Source organism: Piliocolobus tephrosceles, chromosome 16, assembly GCF_002776525.5.
Source record: "Piliocolobus tephrosceles isolate RC106 chromosome 16, ASM277652v3, whole genome shotgun sequence".
In the NCBI taxonomy this organism is placed as follows: Eukaryota; Metazoa; Chordata; class Mammalia; order Primates; family Cercopithecidae; genus Piliocolobus; species Piliocolobus tephrosceles.
In genome coordinates this window covers 60439549-60459770 of record NC_045449.1, presented here as the reverse complement: position 1 = coordinate 60459770, position 20222 = coordinate 60439549, and the positions used below count along the sequence as shown (strand labels likewise).

General features: G+C 46.3%; 1 protein-coding gene across 4 annotated transcripts in view; it reads right to left on the bottom strand.

The window, feature by feature from the left end:
• The window catches only part of PRKCA (protein kinase C alpha), a 502110-nt gene that overhangs the window by 15879 nt on the left and 466009 nt on the right, over positions 1–20222 (bottom strand). For all 4 annotated transcript variants that reach the window (XM_023212008.2, XM_023212011.2, XM_023212010.1 and 1 more), the window contains 2 exons: positions 13660–13740; positions 1077–1184 (listed from right to left, as the gene is read on the bottom strand). In XM_023212008.2, the coding sequence (XP_023067776.1) occupies positions 1077–1184; positions 13660–13740 (189 nt within the window). The remainder of the gene's footprint in view (positions 1–1076; positions 1185–13659; positions 13741–20222) is intronic.

Below are 20222 nucleotides of genomic sequence, written 5' to 3'. Positions count from 1 at the left end.
CTCCCAAGTGCCTTGCTCTTGGATGACACGTGACAAATGCCTCACAAATGATCACACTCACCAGATACTGTTAAGGGTATATTGTACTCCATCTTACTAAGCCTGAAAATAGCTTTGTGATCTAACTCTTGGTCATTCAAAACTAGACAGACAAGTCATGATCAGCAACTCTATTCCTAGAGCATTTCCTCAACCAAAGTGTGTGCATATCTTCACCAAAACACACGCCCCAGAAGGTTCACAGCAGTTCTGCTTGTAACAGCCTCAAACCAAAGCAAGAACCATCCAAATACCCAGCAGAAGTAGAATGGATAAGGAAACGATGGTGTGTTCACACGGCGGAACACTGCACAGCAGTATGACAGGAGGAGCTATAACCCCACACAACAACGCAGACAAAATCCTCAATCACGATATTGAGTGAAAGCAGCCAGGCCAGGAGCAACACTACAAGGTTCAGTTTGTGCAGAGTTCAAAACAGGCCAAGATTAATCCATGCTGTCCAAACTTGGGGGGCAGGGGGGCAGGTTATCTTGGGGCGGGGTAGTCACTGTAGATGGGACAGGACGGGGCTTCCAGGGTGGTGGAAACACGGTTTCCTGAGCTGGGTGCAATTATATGGGTGGATTCATTTTGTGAAGATGCATTTATCAGCGTATTGATGATTTGTGCCATTGCTGTATGTATGCTATAGCTCAAGAAAAGTGCAGTAAACAAATAACTAACTAAGTCACACCAAGTGAGACAGGTGATGAGAGCACACACTTTCTAAGGGCCTCTGATGACATCTGGTAGTCCCCACCACAATTTTATGAAATGGATGAGAATGAAAAGTGCAGTACGGTCATTAGGTGAGTGGGCCAGAGTCCCAGGAAGTATTGGGATTCCAATCCATTCTCCCAGCCTTCACTTTCCCCACTGTGCCCTGCGTGACACCAAGCCCCAACCGTCAACGGCCAAAATGCAGTAGTGTGGGTTTGTGGTATTTCTGCCATCTCTCTTAGAAGTGCGGGGAAAGTATTTCTCCTACCAAAGCTCTTGGTCTATGATCACAAAAGGTATCCAAATCGACTTACTCCTTTGCAGATGGAAACAGCCTCCTTGGACAAGGATTTTGGATAGGAAACGTTGTGCTCCATGATAGACTGAAATAGCTCGTCTTCATCTTCACCATCAAATGGAGGCTGTTGCGGAAAAAAAGAAAGATGGGAAGGTATTTAGGCAGAGTAATTCATTCACATGGTACCTGAAGAGCCAATTCAGCACCAAGGAACAGACCAGGTTTCTCAGCCCCCGCAGGCTGCACAGTTAGCTCAGTGAACTTGAGGGCTTATTTGATTATCTTTAATGAGGTTGACGGTTGTGTGTTTTTCCTTTTTTCCCCTCTGTCTCGTTAATTATCTTGCCCTGGGCAACCCAAACAATCTTCAGGGAAAGTGTTTTTGAGTAATGTTTTTAATGATTTGCAAATAAACTATGATTAATCCATTAATATTGTAAGTATGTGCTAAAAATCTAATTATGATCAAGTTAGGTTATAGGCGGCTTTGTAGTCAGAAGGTAGGGGTGGCCGGTAGAAAATGCCAACACTTTCATTTGGAGTGAAGGGGACTTGAGAACATGGCCTAGGAGGATGCCCCCAGTAATTCACACCAGGCCTCTGACCCAACAAGGAGCTGCTCTGCTGGGCGGGGGGCCTCCCACCTGCACAGCGGCAGTGATGGGACCTCAGCTTCCATTGGACGACTCCTCCCTCGTCCACTTTGACTGGGTTTACAGCTACCAGGCTGAGAGAGGAAGGCATGCTGGCCCTGTGGGAGCTCATGGCTTTAGAGTCAGGTGGATTTGGACCAGAATTCGAGCTCTACTAACTTCCCAGCTGGGTGTCCATAGGCAAATGACTTCGTTCTTTAAAACACAGTTCTCCAACTGGTAAGGTGGAGTTTCTGGGAGTAAAGTGCCTTGTATTTTGTGGTATCCCCGATAAGCGCCCAATGAAGGCAACTTAGTGGTGCTATTATTGAAGGCAGAGCAACTCTCTTGGGAAGGGCCTTGAGAATCTTCTAGGAAGAAAGGCTGAGCTCACGATGCCCTTTGAACTTTTTCCTCCAGCATGTCTGTAGTCCTGAGGGATCCATTACTTCCCTGTCACTCTGGCGGGATGGCACAGGAGGAAAGCGTTCATGGGAAATTCCGTAATGCTCCCCTTTGGCTCTGTAACCTTGAGCTTAGCATAAGGCAGAGCAGGGCCCAGCGCTGCTCTTGTTTAATCTCGAGATGTTCCCTTCTTGTGGGAAAGAGGAGTCAATCACTGGCTGACATGGGCAGGTCACACAGTGACAGTGTTTGGCTTAATTTTGAACTGAGTCCTGGATCACAGGTAACTGTGCAGTAGTCAGAAGGATGCCCTTCTTATCAAACATTTTCTCCCAAGTCAGAGGCAGCCACTGAGCCAAGCAGATCCCTCCCCTCAACCACCACCCACAAAATCACCTCAACCTGTTCATCCAGCACCCGAGACCTGACCTCAGTCTCCTGCCCAGTCCTGAACGGGAGCCACGTGCCCCGAGGGAAAGATGCCAAGTCTATAAAGAGCCCCAGTGGGAGGACGGAGAGGGGCCTGGGTGTCTGGTACCACTCAACATTTTTTTGGTCTGGAAATACAAATGGGCCTCTTTTTCTGTTGTAAATGCCTGGTGTAAAGAAGGTTTAATTTAGCTGAAGCTGCAGGTGAGTGAAGAGAGCTAAAATGAGCCTGCCTGTGAGGGACTCAGAGCAGGGCAGGGGCAGCTGGCCACAGCGACTTCCACCAGTAGCAATAACATGGAGACTGGGAGGCCCCCAGGGCAGCTTGGAGGGGCACCCACCAGGGGGTGCAGGCTGCCGACAGCCACCTGTGTCAGCAGGGACAGCTACCCGTGCCAGCAGGGGGACAGGTAGCTTCCATCTGTAGAGGGCAGGGCAGGCAGGCAGTGGTGGGGGAGAGCTGTGAAGGAGCTACAGTGCAGGTTGGCCCTGTGTCCGCCCCACCGTATCTTCCCTGCCCAACAGCACGCAGCCTGCTTCTTCTGGACACCTATTATAGGTCACCCATGACATTTTCCCTCATCAGTGATCCATAAGCCTGGCTGAGTTTTGGCGAAGGAGGTTTTTGTAACTAAAACAAATGTAGTGGCTGGGCGTGGTGGCTCACGCCTCTAATCCCAGCACTTTGGGAGGCCAAGGTGGGTGGATTACCTGAGGTCAGGAGTTCAAGACCAGCCTGGCCAAGATGGCGAGACTTCATCTCTACTAAAACCACAAAAAGTTAGCCGACTGTGGTAGCACACGCCTGTAGTCCCAGCTCCTTGGGAGACTGAGGCATGAGAATCACTTGAACCCAGGAGGCAGAAGTTACAGTGAGCTTAGACTGCACTGCTGTAATCTAGCCTGAGAGACAGAGCAAGACTGTTTCCAAAACAAAAACATGGCGTGGTTTCTGCTCAGGGCTCCTGAACTGGCTGTGTGACACTCTGCAATGCAAATGTGCCCTGGCAGGGAACGGGACAGAGACTCTGCTTCCAGGTCACTGATTGGCACCTCACCACATGGCCCAGGAGGGCCTCTGGTCAGGGCCAGACACATACTTTCCAAGTCTTAGTGCAAAATGAAAATGGGAGTCCCTCATTTCAAAACTATGAAGAATTTCCAGATGGCGATAGCATAGCACCAAACCAAATGCAAAGCACTGTGCGACCGTGTAGGCTGCATGCCCCCGAAGCGGGCTAAATGGGGTGCACCTTGTTGGGCAGCGACAAAGGTGCCAGCAAAATTCAACCAGCCTCTCTGGAGGTGCTTGAATCTTAGCTGCAGGAATGCTGCAGGGGCCAAGTCACAGACAATGCAAACCAAAGGCTTAAGAGAAACGGTCTCTAAGAAACACAGGCGGAGCTTCCCCAAGAATCTGGCTTGAGTAGGCAGTGAGAAGCTTCTTCTCATTTGAAGACGATTAGATCAATGCACCTGCAGCCACCCACCTCCAAGTGTGGAAGGCCAGAAATTGTTTGGGGAACATTCTGTGCAGGGCACTGGCCTACCACATCTACTTAATTGTCTCCTGGCAAGGGAACCAGCTTTGCCAGGTGAGCTGTCCCCACATATGCTCATTTCTGAAGGCGAATGGCTGTATCAGGGATTCGATTCTATAGACCAAAGGAGGACTTTTACTGTCAAGTCTTCTTTGGGTCCCACTGAAGGCTGGATACGGACACTCCCCAAAGAATATTCCTCAGAACATTAATCCTACAGCATCCTCCTAGGTCCAAGTTTGCATCCTATACCCCTCTCTGGCAATTCGCTTTAACATTTAAATTGTAAAGGCCCTGAGAAGTCCTGCAGTGGACAAAGCTGTTTAACTCAAGGTGAATTCTTAGTCCAGGGCTGGAAGGATCCTCAGAGGCCTCTTAGGCTTGTGTGGTGGAATAAGATGCTTAAGCTATAACAAAGCCATGAGACCAAACGCTCCTGTGACAGAGCCTGTGCATTCCAGCCTTGATGTGGCCCCAAGGATTAGGGATTCTCCGTCACCACACCCCAGGGAGGGGACATATCTCTGTCCCTCACGTTTTTCACTGCTGTGAGTCTATGTTGTCCAATAAGGCGGGAGCATTGTGGGCATGAGGGGAGGAGCAGCGAACGTGACCACAGTGGTGTTCACTTCTCGGCCCCTCTCTGCACGACAGGCGCTGTGCAGAGAGCTTGGGTGGCACTGCTCACTCAGGCCGCACATCAGTCTCAGGACCCAGGTGCTAACCCAGACATCCCGAATTTGGAGCCTGGGGCTCTTAGCCATTATGAGCAATTCTGCCTGCCCTGCTGTGAAGGGTGACATCCAGCAGTGCTCCTGGTAGGGGTGAAGTCAGGCGGGGGGGGGGGGGGGCGAGGTACTCGGCTACAGGCCCACCCAGCATGTAAAGAGAACTCTGATGAGGGCAAGGGTGTTGGGGTAAATTTTAGAAGGCTGATTCACAGCCTACACAATGTGCAGTGATGAGTTCTGAAAATGAAGAGGTGGGGCAGCCCCGGGAGCCTGAGATGTTTCAAGTCATCCCGTAGAGAGTGACCGGCCTCTGGGCTAGAGACCTGGCATGGTTTCCCAGCTCTAATGAATTGATGGGAATCAGGCTGGCTCCCTCCTTCCCAGCTGCTGGCCGATGCAGCTTCTGTGCTTCCCCAAATTCCTGCTGGTTGAAGATGGCATGAACCTGAAGAAGGTAAAAGAGGGCTGTTCTTGGGTGTAGGGAAGAGGAGTAGTTAAGTGCCTTCTCCCAGCTTTGGAATACCATCAAATCAAAGGCATCCTTTTTCCTAATCTGTTTCCTCTGTTGCAAAGATAGAGACTATTTTTTTTAATTGTGATAAAATGTATATAACACAGGCTGGGTGTGGTGGCTCACGCCTATAATCCCAGCACTTTGGGAGGTCAAGGCGCGCAGATCACAAGGTCAAGAGTTTGAGAACAGCCTGGCCAACATGGTGACCCGTCTCTACTAAAAATAAAAAAATTAGCTGGGCATGGTAGAGGGTGCCTGTAGTCCCTGTTACTTGGGAGACTGAGGCAGGGGAATCACTTGAACCCAGGAGGCGGAGGTTGCAGTGAGCCGAGATTGCACCACTGCACTCCAGCCTGGGCGACAGAGTGAGACTGTCTCACAAAAACAACCAACCAACCAAACAAAACCATATATGTGTGTGTGTGTGTGTGTGTGTGTGTGTGTGTGTGTGTGTACGTATTATATAACACAAAATTTACCATCTTAACCACTTTTAAGTGCACTGCACTGAGGTATTAAGTACGTTCATGTTGTTCCATAACCATCACCACTGGCCATCTCCAGAACTTTTCCATCTTCCCAACTGACACTCCACTCACAAAACAGACTCCCCATTCTCCTGTCCCCTCAGCCCCTGGCAGCCACCATTCGGCTTTCTGTCGCTATGATTTGACTACTCTAGGCATCTCATATAAGTGGGGTGATACATGTCCCTGTGACTGGCTTACTTCAAAATGTAGACTATTGGTATCTTTTTTTTTTTTTTTTTTTAATTTTTAAACTAATTTTTTTTTTTTTATTATTATACTTTAAGTTCCAGGGTACATGTGCATAACGTGCAGGTTTGTTACATATGTATATATGTGCCATGTTGGTGTGCTGCACCCATCAACTCGTCAGCACCCATCAATTCATCATTTATATCAGGTATAACTCCCCAATGCAATCCCTCCCCCCTCCCCCCTCCCCATGATAGGCCCCATTGTGTGATGTTCCCCTTCCCGAGTCCAAGTGAGCTCATTGTTCAGTTCCCACCTATGAGTGAGAACATGCGGTGTTTGGTTTTCTCTTCTCGTGATAGTTTGCTAAGAATGATGGTTTCCAGCTGCATCCATGTCCCTACAAAGGATGCAAACTCATCTTAACTGTGCCTTCGGGGATCAGTAAGGATAGGCTGGGTCCTGCTGTGGAAACGAATAACTGAGACCATCTCCAAAGCATAAGACAACACGTTTCACTTCCTGCTTATGCTACCTGTACACTGGGGGTCAGAGAGGTCTCTGCTGTTGCACTCAGGGACCCACTGGGATGGAGCGGCCACCATCACGGTCTTGCTGCAGCAAAGGTTGGTGCAACAGCTCTTCAGTGTCTTGTACCTGCGCTTCCAGCCCCACCCTGGAGTACTTCCCCTCTGATCTCATTGGCCAGTGCTGGTCATATGCTGCTCCCCGACACCCCACAAATACACAGGAAAGGAAGTACAATTCTACTGTGACAGGAGGGAGGAAGACGAGGAGTACCTGGTGAATAGCAATAATGACCAGCACATTCAGAAAAGCTCCCTGGAGCCCGTTTTATATTTTTATATTTTTGGTTTTTTTTTTTTGAGATGGAGTCTCACTCTGTTGCCCAGGCTGGAGTGCAGTGGTGCAATCTCAGCTCACTGAAACCTCTGCCTCCCAGGTTCAAGTGATTCTCCTGCCTCAGCCTCCCAAGTGGCTGGGATTATAGGTGCACGTCACCACACCCAGCAAATTTTTTGTGTTTTTAGTAGAGATGGGGTTTCACCATCTTGGCTAGGCTGGTCTTGAACTCCTGACCTCAAGTGATCTGCCTGCCTTGGCCTCCCAAAGTGCTGGGATTACAGGTGTGCACCACCACACCTAGCTTGAAGCCCTGTTTTAAATGAAAATTATGTAATATGGTGGGGAGGGGAAGTCTACAAAAAGAAGCATCCCCATTCCCTTTACCTGGACACAAAAATCGCTCTCATTTTTACATAGGTTCTTATGCTTCCTTATATTATTTTCTTTTTTCTTTCTTTCTTTTTTTTTTCAGATGGAGTCTTGCTCTGTCACCCAGGCTAGAGTGCAGTGGTGCAATCTTGGCTCACTGCATGCAACCTTATGCCTCCCAAGTTCAAGAGATTCTCCCGCCTCAGCCTCCTGAGTAGTTGGGATTACAGGCGTGCACCACCACGCCCAACTAATTTTTGTAGTGTTAGTAGAGACAGGGTTTCACCATCTTGGCCAGGCTGGTCTACAAACTCCTGACCTCGTGATCGACCCACCTTGGCCTCCCAAAGTGCTGGGACTACAGACGTGAACCACCGTGCCCAGCATCTCATATTATTTTCAAATTATGATGCATAATTTGGAGTTTTTTTTGTTTTTCACTGACTGTTGCAAATACATTTTCTTTGTTGCCACCAGTGTTCCCATGAGCTGAACGCCACTGAGGTGATGCATCATCAGGACAGATCCACTGGTCCACAGCACATTTACAATTGCTTGCAGCATGTACCTTCATCACTAACGCTACTAGAGACACCTGTGCATCTCATTGTTTTCTTCTCTGACTCACATCCCCATAATAACTTCCCAGGTGTGGCATCCTGTAGCCTAAAAAATGTGAACACATTTACAGCCTTTGTTAAGTCTCTCTAGGTTTAAGTGTCCCTGGAGCATGTGACAGGTAATCACTCGCTCTCAGGCCCTGGTGTTGAAGGCAAGGGAATGGTGAAAAGTTATTAATTCTATTCCTTTTCCTTTCCAGTACTGCCAGCCACTTAGCCTGGGGACCATGGGTGTAACATGTCACTGAGGTGCTTCAGTACATGACCATTTTGGATGCCTTCTCTTGCCTCTTTCCCCCATTCCCATGGTTTTTAATTTCTACAAATCTGGACTCAATGTTCCAAGCTAAGCTACCTGCTGAAAAGTCTTGGGTTGGTGTAAACATTTTCTGAATGGGTTCTATCCCCTCTCGCCCAGCTCCTTCCCACTTTAACAATATGTGATTTGTGAGTTTTAAACCAACACATGAGGAATGATGGTTCAGATTTTGCAAAAAACTATTTCTAATCACAGGTGTGAGCCACCTCACTGCACTGGTGCATCTTAGCTAGGAAGTGGTCATGGAGGCCACGCTTATTTGCAAATTACAGAAACCTGGGCTGGGGGCTGGACATGCTCCCCTGGACAATTCAGGCCGAAGCTCTGAGATGAAGTGGCGATTACTGATTCACTAGGAGTGAAGTCAAAGTATAAATAACCCAGGGAGAAAAGGGCATAAGGAGAGGGCTGGTCCCTTTATGACGATCACCGAGAACACTTCCAGGCGCAAGATGCTCATTAGAGTGCTGGGTAAACACTATTTATGCCCCAAAAGTGTTCGTATTTGTCAAACAGTCCAGGAACTGAATAAAGACTCAGGCTGTTTATTCTTAACTGCCCCCTTGGCTGCTGACAATAAATAAAGCAAATGAGAAGAAAATGGCAATAAACTATTTTTTTTCCTGCTCATCTTCAGTCCTCTGCAATTAAAGAGGACAAACTTAGACCAAAACCCTGTCAACAACTTTATCATTAATCTTACTTTTCAGTAACAACGTCTATACCCTTTGCTGGGTCTCTGGGATTGCTGAAGCTTGGAGGGGCTGTGGATAATACTGGGCAGGGCCTTCATTATCCTTTCTGAGCTGAGTCGCAGCCTAGGAATACGTTTAAATTTGCATTGAGTCAGAGAGAAAGATGAAGGGCTTTGAATGAAAACACTGTGTTTGCGGCAGGTGAGGTGGAGATTTAGAGGAACAAAGGCTGTTGTTATCTGTGCCTGTCATTGCACCAGAGTGTGGGATGCGTTTAAGGAGTCTTTTTCTTTTTTTTTTTTTTGAAGACAGGGTCTCGCTCTCTCACCCAGGCTGGAGTGCAGTGGTGTGATCAAGGCTCACTGCCAGCCTTGACCCCAGGGCTCAACCAATCCTCCCACCTCAGCCTCCTGAGTAGCTGGGACTACAGGCACTTGCCACCACACCCAGCTAATTTTTGTATATTTTGTAGAAGGGATTTTGTCATGTTGTCCAGGTTGATCTCCAACTCCCGGATTCAAGTGATCCACCCACCTTGGCCTCCCAAGTGCCCCAAAGGGATTATAAGCATGAGCCACCTCGCCTGGTCTAAGATGTCATCTTTAAAGAATATCACCGTTTTCAATAGAGATTATGGAGACCGGAAGGTATGCATATAAGGCAGGCTAAGTGGCTCTGAGAAGCAGCATGGGAAATATTGGAAACAGGCCAGAAAGTTTGCAGAGCTGTTGAGAGCAGGAGCCTAGTGCTCTCCAGGGGGCGTAAGCTTAATAGGGAAACCTTTAAATAAGGCCTGGAAACCACCTCAAGGCCAATTTGCACACGAGGTCTGAGGCCGGTGTCACAGGGCTTCAAAACTCACCCCAAAGGGGACTTCCCTGCCAGCAAATAGCATTCCCTGAGTTCTCCCCTAGGGAATGAAGTCCCAGGAAGGCTTGGAGAGGAGAGAAGCCAGGCAGCGGGAGGGAGGAGGACTTTCCTGCAGGCCTGGTTCTGAAATTCTTGTCTCCTGCTGGCCAAGAGTCTCCTCACGTGACCTCTTGTAAAGCGCCCTCGGAAACAGATCCTGGCTTCGTTTCCGCCCAGCCTCTTTTGCTTATTAGTGTATGCAAATGTGACTGTTAATGAAAGCAGGGTTTGTTTTCTGAACTCAAGAGCTGAACATTCAAGTGGGATCAAGAGGGGGACTTGGCTTTTTGTGCCTTCATCAACAGCAGGGCTCCTAGGGGGCCTGTAATTCAGAGCCGAATTTTACTGTCAAAATTTTAAGGAGGGGGAAATTAACTTGAGGAGCAGACAACTCCTGTTTTCCCAGCTGTTGACTCACTGACGGTGACTGTGTATGAACTGCCTTTCTGTGTTTACACCCGGACGTATATGGCCTAAGAGGAATGCTCTGGTCGGGGCGGGGGGGGCACTAAATAAATAATAAATCACTCTTTTGATGTCAGTCAAGTCTTAACCCCATTGAGAAATACTGATCAAATGCAAGCTAAAGCTTTATGTCTTTCAATGTCTACAAGACTATTTTAGTATTTAGGAAATATAGTGAAAGACACTAAAAGGAGAGATCATCCACAGCCTCCCATCCTAGAGACAAAGCCCCTGGTCTGGAGATGACCTTCATGTTCGCAGTGTTACAATAGGTGGCTGTTCGGCCATGAGCGGGGGCAGGAGAGGGCTCCCCCTACCCACCAGGAAAGTCAGGCAACCATCAGGTGATGGCCAGGTGGTTAACTGTCTCTCTAAAGTAATAACTGGTCGCAGCCAGCACCAAGGAAAGGCAGTCTCCCAATAAAGAGAAACACCCGAAACTGGCGAGCAGCAGCTTCCCGATAAGAACTCAGGAGCTGGGCGAGTGGGCTTACGCATGCGCATGAAGAGGCAACATGGTGGAGTTTAAGCGGTACACCACCTCCTAGGGACGTCTGACTGGTAAGGGAAGAATGTCCCAGCTGAGCACGCGTGTAACTCCAGTAAACACACTGCACAAGTCGCCCCTCCCAGGCATTAGCAGGCCACCGTGCGCGGACAGCCCATCCCAAGGGAAGAATCAGGGGAGAAGAGATGTAAGCCCCTGGAAGAATGCCAATGTGTAAACCCCCAGCTCAAAAGTCCAAGAGTGCACTGGATCTCTCGAGTTGCGGCCTGGCCCTCTTCCAAGTGCACTTTATTTTCTTTTGTTCCTGCTCGAATGCTTTTTCATACACTTTCATTCCTCTCTAAAACTTGTCTTCGGCCGGGTGCGGTGGCTCACGCCTGTAATCCCAGCATGTTGGGAGGCTGAGGCGGGTGGGTCACGAGGTCAGGAGTTCAGGACCAGCCTGACTAAAAATACAAAAATTAGTCGGGCGTGGTGGTGGGTGTCTGTAATCCCAGCTCCTATGGAGGCTGAGGCAGAAAATTGCTTGAACCTAGGAGGCGGAGGTTGCAGTGAGCTGAGATCGCGCCACTGCACTCCAGCCTGGGCGACAGAGCAAGACTGTCTCAAAAAAAAAAAAAAACAAAAAACAAAAAACAAAACAAAAAAAAACTTGTCTTAGGCTCTCACTCTACCTGGTGCCTCGCAGTCAAATTCTTTCTCCTGAGGAGGCAAGTAACTGAGGTTGCTGCAGCCTCGTAAGGATGCGCCACTGCTAACAATAGGACCCAGAGCCTCTTCCTCTCTGACCTCAGGCCTCCTAATCCCTTCCCTCTCTAGCTCAACTCTGCTCCAGCCCCGCGGGCAGCTTCCATTTCTTAAACACGGCTGCACACTCCCCGGCCTTAGGGCCTTCACGCTGGCAGCTCCCCTTGCCTGGAATGTTCTTTCAACACATATGCACACAGACATCCCCGTACTTCCCTTAGGTCTTAACCTTATGCTCTCTGGCCATTCTAGCTAAAATTTCAGCCTCCCCCAACACTATCTTCTTTCCTGCTTTATTACTTTTCTTCCTAGCTTATCTCTGCTGTGTTACACATTTTCCTTATCTAACCTGTCTGCTGTCTCTCCTCCTCTAAGCTGTAAGCTTCATGAAGGTAAGGATTCTCGTCTGTTTTGTTCACCCTTATGGCCATGCACATCATAAGTGTTCAATGAATAAATACATGGTGAGTGAATGAAAAAATGAGTCAATGGACGTAACATGTGGGAAGGGAAGACTTTTTTCCCCAGAAACAAAGACGTCTTTGGGAGTGGCTCTGCTGCACGGCATGGCCATCTCTTTCCATTGTCTCTAAGGCTTCTGGTTACGGAGAGTCACAGATCTTGGCACTAGCACGTTGAGTGCTGGGAATTATAAGAAGCTGCCCACGGCCGAATCATGTGTAGTATAAGACAGAGATCTGCTGGGTGATTAGCAAGCCTGCTTCCCCTGCTGAGCTCTCAGATATGCTGTACTTACTGCCTCTTTGTGTCCCAGTGGGGCCCAGTGGCCAGTGGAACCTAGGCAGAAGTGATACGTGCCATTTCTAGGCTGGCCCCTAAGACATCCTATGTGACTTATCATGCTCTCGGCTGAAAGGAGGAGGAATTAGTGGAGAAATCTGAGACCCTAAAAGGTGGTAGGGCTGACAGATGGGAGGAACCAGGGTCCTTGAATGACCCTGTGGGTCAGTGCCCCACCCCCACATAGGACTTTGCCAAGGATGTGTCCTATGTGGAGGTGGGGCACTGACCCACAGGGTCATTCAAGGACTCAAGTTTCTCGCATCTGTCAGCCCCACCATCTTTTAGGGTCTCAGATTTCTCCACTAATTCCTCCTAATTTCAGCCGAAAGCATGAGGACAGTCACATAGGATGTCTTAGGGGCCAGGCCTAGAGGTGGCAGCTAGTATGACTCACCCTGATGACACAGATATTAAGGCCATTATATTAGAAAGTGCCATGTAAGGCAATAAGGCACACGGTTATCTGGTACATGTCACATCATAAGGGAAAGCTAATTTACCTTCCTTAACTGGAAGTTCAGCCTCACTGGACTTCTGTGAAAATTACAATGAATTGCCAAAGATGAGATAGGAGGAGATGGGGAGAATCTATTAAAATGCTTCTTCAAGGTAACTGTCTTCTTCCTTAAACACTGCTACTAATTACACACATGGGCAACAGCTGGGGCAATCTTTGCAGACAAACTTGCAGGGAACCATAACTCAACCCCAGTTTTAAGATACTGAAAACTTAGAGGTCACTGCTGTCATCAACGTGCACAGTTTTCTTTTTTGACACCGTCTCACTCTGTTGCCCAGGCTGCAATGCAGTGGCACAATCTTGGCTCACTGCAGCCTCTGCCGCTGAGGTTCAAGCAATTCTCATGCCTCAACGGCCCAAGTAGCTGAGTTTGCAGACGTGCACCACCACGTTTGGCTAATTTTTGTGTTTTTAGTAGAGATGGGGTTTCGCCATGTTGGCCAGGGTGGTCTCAAACTCCTGACCTCAGGCGATCCACCTGCCTCGGCTTCCGAAAGTGCTGGGATTACAGCCATGAGCCACCGTGCCTGGCCAGTATGCACATTTCATAATGTGAAACCGACATTGTCTACACTCCAGGTTGAAGCTTTCAATATGGAGTTTCTATGACCAGTGATAATTTCTGTGCATACTGAACGTGATCCACTTTGAAGGGGGAGTTTCTTCCTCTTTCGCCTGGGTCAGGGAAGTCACGCCAACACCCAGCCACACTAAAACGTCAGGTCCTGCTCCCGAGGCCCAACCAGAGCTGAAGTATTCATATAACACAGCAATAAACAAACATGAAAATGTAGCAAAACATTACCTGCCCAGCAAGCATTTCATACAACAGGACGCCATAGGCCCACCAGTCCACAGATTTTCCATATGGCTGATAAGCGATAATCTGTGTGAAAACAAACACATCAATTACATTAGTGGTAAGTCCAATAGCCCCTGTCAGAACAGGTAAGTCAAGCAGGTAGGCATTTATACACTCAGTTCATGCAGATGAGGTGCCAAGATCTGTCTTTGATGCTACAACAAGGGAAGAGGATCCTCCAAATCAGACACACGGAGAACTATTACCCCGAAATTCACTGCCCATGGCTGGTTTGGGGAATCTTGTTCTGAATCCACCTGGAGATGCCACAGCACTGTCTGAAGGTAGTTTTAATTATCCTCACTGGCAGAAAGTATGTGGACACTGAGGTGGATTTAATGTTGAGAAAAAGTTAGAGGCTGGGTGCAGTAGCTCACACCTCTAATCCCAGCACTTTGGGAGGCTGAGACAGGAAGATTGCTTGAGTCCAGGAGTTTGAAACCAGCTTGGGCAACATAGTAAGATCCTGTCTCTATTTAAAAAAAAATTAATAAAATTAAAAAAAAAAAAAAAAAGAAAAAGCCAGAGGTCATTCTGAGTCTGACACATAAGATGATCGAACTATGCAACAGGGCTTTACTAAGAGTATAATAGTAAGGATGATGATAAGGAAACATTGTAATTTTCTTGTGTTGCACAGAGAAGTGCAATGATATACATTCAGTTTGTTGAATGACAGAAGTTTGTAAAACATTTATAAAAAGGCATAAAATGTAGTAAGCAAATATAATATCTGGAGCCAAATGCAACAAAGAAAATTTGAAACAACTGGGAAAATTAAGATACAATCTGGATGTCAGATGACACTGAGGGTTTACCATTCATTTTGTTAGGTGGCATAATGGTATGTTGACTAGTTAGAAAACATGTTTTCTAACTGGGTGTGGCGGTGTGAGTCTGGAGTCCCAGCTACTTGGGAGGCTGAGGCAGGAGGATCGCTTGAGCCCAGGAGTTTAACGCTAGCCTGGGCAACATAGCAAGACCCTGTCTCTTAAAAAGTGTTAATAATATTAAAACATTTTTAAAGTGTGCTTATCAGTTAGAAATGAGTATATTTATGGGTGAAATAGATAAGAGATAAAGTGTTTATGGGTTAATTGACATGATAAATTTAAAAAAAACACTTTAATAAATGAGGTGGGAGAACAACAGATGAAATGAGTTGGCAAATGCTGGCAGCTGTTGAAATTGAGTGATGAGTCTACAGGGGGCTCATTCTACACTTTCTTCTACCTTTGTGGCTATCAGAAGTACTAGAATAATTCTATAACCTCCCTTCGTGGAAGGCAGTAACATGGATTTGAATTTCTAAGTATGGCAGGGCTTATTAAAACACTGGCTTCATTACCTCTCAGGTAGGCTGTGTACCTGCTGCACACAATTCCCAGACCCATGGATCACGTGCCAGGGTTCGAGGTCAAGACACACTTAACAGGTACTCAGCACAACCATTCTGCCATGTCGCTTACAACTTTTACTTTGACATGTTCTGGGATTTGTTTTAATGGTCCAGAATGTCTAATTAAATGTCCTGGGACATAAAACTTTCTGCCTGTTGGCCCACTTTCATTTCTTTAATGTATTACTAATATTTCTGCATGCAGAATGAGAAACACGAGAACCAACAGTTTGCCTAAGTGTGGGCAGCAACAAGGGTAAACAAGATTAGATCTGGCACCTTTGTAGCTCATTTCCTTGACAAGAAAATGATATAAACATAGGAATCTACAAGGAGTCTCTAATTTCTTTTACAACCTTTGTTCTCTTCTGCACATTCTTTTCTGAAAACTTGGAAAATACAAACATAGAAAACCCCAGCAGATGAGTCTCCAGTCTATTGCCTGGAGATGATACATCTCATTCCAGTTCCAGAAAAAATTTTGCATCAAAGGAGTTGCATATTTTTATAACCTTTGGTACAATGGTAAATTGCTCTCCCAAAAGGACTGAACTGAATTTATCTCCCTGATACCAATGTCACTATATTTTCCATTGCCAGGTAAAACCTTTCTGTTAAAAATAATCTTTTTGTGCTTTTAAAAAAAATTCCACAAGCCGTGCATGCTCATTAAAGAACAATTAGAAAGAAAATGAAAAGCTAAAGAAATAAGGAAATGGCCGGGCGCGGTGGCTCACGCCTGTAATCCCAGCACTTTGGGAGACCGAGGCAGGTGGATCATGAGGTCAAGAGATGGAGACCATCCTGGCCAACATGGTAAAACCCTGCCTCTACTAAAAATACAAAAATTAGCTGAGCGTAGTGATGTGTGCCTGTAGTCCCAGCTGCTTGGGAGGCTGAGGCAGGAGAATTGCTCGAGCCTGGGAGGCAGAGGTTGCAGTGAGCCGAGATTGCTCACCACTGTACTTCAGTCTGGGCGACAGAGCGAGACTCTGTCTCAAAAAAATAAATAAGGAAGTAAAATTGTTTATGATCTCACTATTCAGAAATATTAATAACGTTATATTCATATAAAACCTTTCCATATTTTTTCTAGGTGTGATATATGTATGGATATGCATTAAAAACTGAATTATGTGCACCCACTGTTCTGTGGTCAGTTTGTTTATTTAATAATATATCATGAGTATCTTGGCAAGACTTTCAACTATTTCTGTAGGATAAATTCCTGTCAGTAGAATTGCTGGGTCAAAATAAATGCTTCTAACTCAAAAGTACAACTTTTAAATACACACTGCTGTCCAGGCACAGTGGCTCATGCCTGTAATTCCAGCACTTTGGGAAGCCGAGGTGGGTGGATTACTTGAGGTCAGGAGTTTGAGGCCAGCCTGGCCAACATGGTGACAACCCGTTTCTACTAAAAATACAAAAAAGTTAGCCGGGCATGGTGGTGCATGCCTGTAATCCCAGCTACATGGGAGGCTGAGGCAGGAGAGTTGCTTGAACCCATGAGGCAGAGGTTGCAGTGAGCCAAGATCACCACCACTGCACTCCAGCCTGGGTGACAGAGCAAGACGCTGTCTCAAAAAAAAAAAAAAAGACACATTGCCAGGTTACTCAAAATAGTAGCACGTTTACTCACACCAGTAAACAAGTCCCCGTTTTCTGAATTCTCAAACTTCTGGCCTTAAGCATTATCCTAGTTATCTTCCCAGACATGTACATCTTCATGTAAGCCAGCCCAGTCTTTGGCAAGGAACTCCTCAAACTCATTGACTTCACCAAGAGACCTAGGTCTACCTGCTGCTTTTTCTCTCACATTGCAACTCTCCACATCCAGTACTTTCCAGATCAGCAGGAAAGTTGGAACCCTCACTCTTGCCTCAACACAGCCGCTCCCATTGCTACTGCTGCCATGGCAGACACTACCATAGAGCTAGAAACATTTAAACACGTACTTCTACCTGGCTCAGAAAGAAGCTGCTATATTAATTTTAGGACTACCTTTAAGTCTTAGTGGGGCCAGTCAGGAGGCGTTGCTGATCTTGGCTGGGTGCTCACACATCTGGGAGTCAGCTAAATGCTGGCTGATCTAGGCTGGTGCCATTGTAATCACTGGGCAATTCTGTTTCCGTTTGTTTTTTGAAGTTAGAACAGAAAACAGAGCACTGCTATACCACAAAAACACAGATTGACTATATAATTTCCCAATTGCCTAGATTAAAAAATTGTGAAAAACTTAAAATTAGTAAGTGTCTGAACAAATGTTTACATGGAAGCTTTCCTACTCCAGCATTCTACGTTTAAACATCCTATCATATTACCTCCTACGGGAGACACTGCCATAGTATATTTAATAACTATTTGTTTAATGAATAATGAGTAAATAGATAAGTGAATGGATGCATGAATGAACAAATGAACTTACACATACTTGGATCTGTTTCTGGTCTTTCCATCTGTTTCTCTGGTGGCATTCTCTATTTCCTGCATCTGAATGGCAGAAGCTGTGCCAACTAGAAATGTATAAATCTGAGAGGAAATATAAAGTACTCCCAAGAATGGAAGCATTCCACCCATGGGAAACTCTGCTTATCCAGAAAAACCAGGGGGATAATTAAATGAGTGAATGTAAATGGATTTTGTTTGAAAACTGTAGGGTGGTATGCAAACATCAAGCACTGCTATAATTTTGATCAAATGATAAGTCTCTTCCATTTATCTTAGTGGGAAATCTTCAATTAGTCAAACTGGAAAACACCATTTTAAAAAAGAACTTGAATCAAAGCATTAACGAGCCCAACGATTTTCTTTGAAAAGGATCACAAGACTCAATGTCTTGGCTCAGGGCTGTTCTTTAAAATAATATTCTGGTTTTTGTTTGTTTGTTTGTTTTTTGTTTTTTTTGAGACAGAATCTCGCTCTATCACCCAGGCTGGAGTGCAGTGGTACGATCTCGGCTCACTGCAACCTCCGCCTTCTGGGATCAAGCGATTCTCCTGCCTCAGCCTCCCGATTAGCTGGGATTACAGGCACCCACCATCATGGCTGGCTAATTTTTTGTATTTTTAATAGAGACGGGGTTTCACCACGTTAGCCAGGATGGTCTCGATCTCCAGACCTCATGATCCACCTGCCTCAGCCTCCCAAAGTGCTGGGATTACAGGCATGAGCCACCATGCCCGGCCCTCTCTAAAATAATATTCTAAGAAAATGTGACAAGGTTCCACAAACATAATTATTGTTTCACACACCTTGTCCCTATCAACGGAGTCTTTGTAGAGCTGCAAATTATAAAATTAAAGAAAAACACTTTGTGATGCTAGGTGGGAAATGTGGCTTTCCCCAAACAAAATTCGCAAGGGAGAAAAAGTTGTGCAGCAGGTCACACTGTTCTCAAGATGGTCCTGGTTGGGAGGGAGGAGGTAGAATATGCTAAAGGAGAAATGCATAGGAAAAAAAATAACATATTTGGAACTCAGTGGCTAGCTACTGACGTACTTCTCCAACAGTTCAATCCAAAGCAAAGTATTAAACACAGGAAAATTAAGATCTGATTCATACTGGCTATCTCGAAATGCTTTTTTTTTTTTTTTTTTTTTTTTTTTTTGAGACAGTGTCTTGCTCTGTTGCCCAGGCTGGAAGGCATAGGCATGATCATAGCTCAATGCAGCCTCAACTCCTGGGTTCAAGCAATCCTCCCACCCAGACTCCTAAATAGCTGGGACCACAGGCATGAGCCACCACACCCAGCTAATTTCTTAACAATTTTTTTAGAGAGACAGGATTTTGCTTTGGTGCATAGGCGTGTTGGATTACAGGTATCAGCCACCATGCCCGGCCTGGAAATGCCTATTTTAACTGAAATGAGTTGTCCCTTCCACAGTCCCTCAGTCTAAAAGATCAAGAGCTGATGTATACACTGGATTCTCATTTCAAACTAACAAAAACATTTCCTTGAGAATAGTGGCAGTATCAAGTCTGCTTATCCATTCTCCACTTAGTACATGCTTAGTATACTTAACCTACACCCTTAAGCAATGCAAAAAAATCCATTAAAACTGCTTGGCTAACTCCGGAAAGCCACTGCTTACCTCCCGATATGGTTTCTGTCCATAAACCATATCGTGTCCCCACCCAAATCTCATCTTGAATTGCAATCCCCACATGTCGGGGAAGGGCCTGGAGGGAGGTGATTAGATCATGGGGGTGGATTTCCCCTTGCTGTTCTTCATGATAGTGAGTTCTCACAAGATCTGATGGTTTAAAAGTGTATGGTGCTTCCCCCCTTGTTCTCTCTCTCCCCTGCTCTGCCATGGTAAGACATGCTTGCTTCCCCTCTGCCCTCTGCCATGATTGTAAGTTTTCTGAGACCTCCTAGACATGCATCTTGTTAAGCTTCTTTTCTTCAGAAATTACTCAGTCTCAGGTAGTTCTTTATAGCAGTGTGAAAATGGACTAATTGCACTGGGGGGATAATTTCACTTCAATTCCAGTGGTGTAAAACCTAGGTTAATGGTAAAGATAAACCTACCCCAGAAAGCAAACTTAAAAATGAACAGGAGACAGGTGCAGTGGCTCATGCCTGTAATCCCAGCACCTCGGGAGGCTGAGGCAAGAGGATGACTTGAGGCCAGGAATTGGAGACCAGCTTGGGCAACATAGCAAGACCCTAATCTCTACCAAAAAAAAAAAAGAAAAAGAAAAAGAAAAAGAAATGGCTGGGCATGGTGGTTCACGCTCGTAATCCCAGCACTTTGGGAGGCCGAGGCAGGTGGATCACTTGAGGTCAGGAGTTTGGGACCAGCGTGGCCAACATGGTGAAACTCTGTCTCTACTAAAAATACAAAAATTAGCTGCGTCCAGTGGCACACGACTGTAATCCCAGCTACTCAGGAGGCTGAGGCAGGAGAATGGGAGGCAGAGTTTACAGCGAGCTGAGATCGTACCACTGTACTCCAGACTGGGCAACAGAGTGAGACTCCATCTCAAAAACAAAACAAAACAAAACAAGTCAGTGGGAAGAGTCTTAATAGGCTATCACATTGCCATATCAGAGAATAAATTAGAATCAAAGGAGCAAACCCTCAGCATCAGATAGTATTCC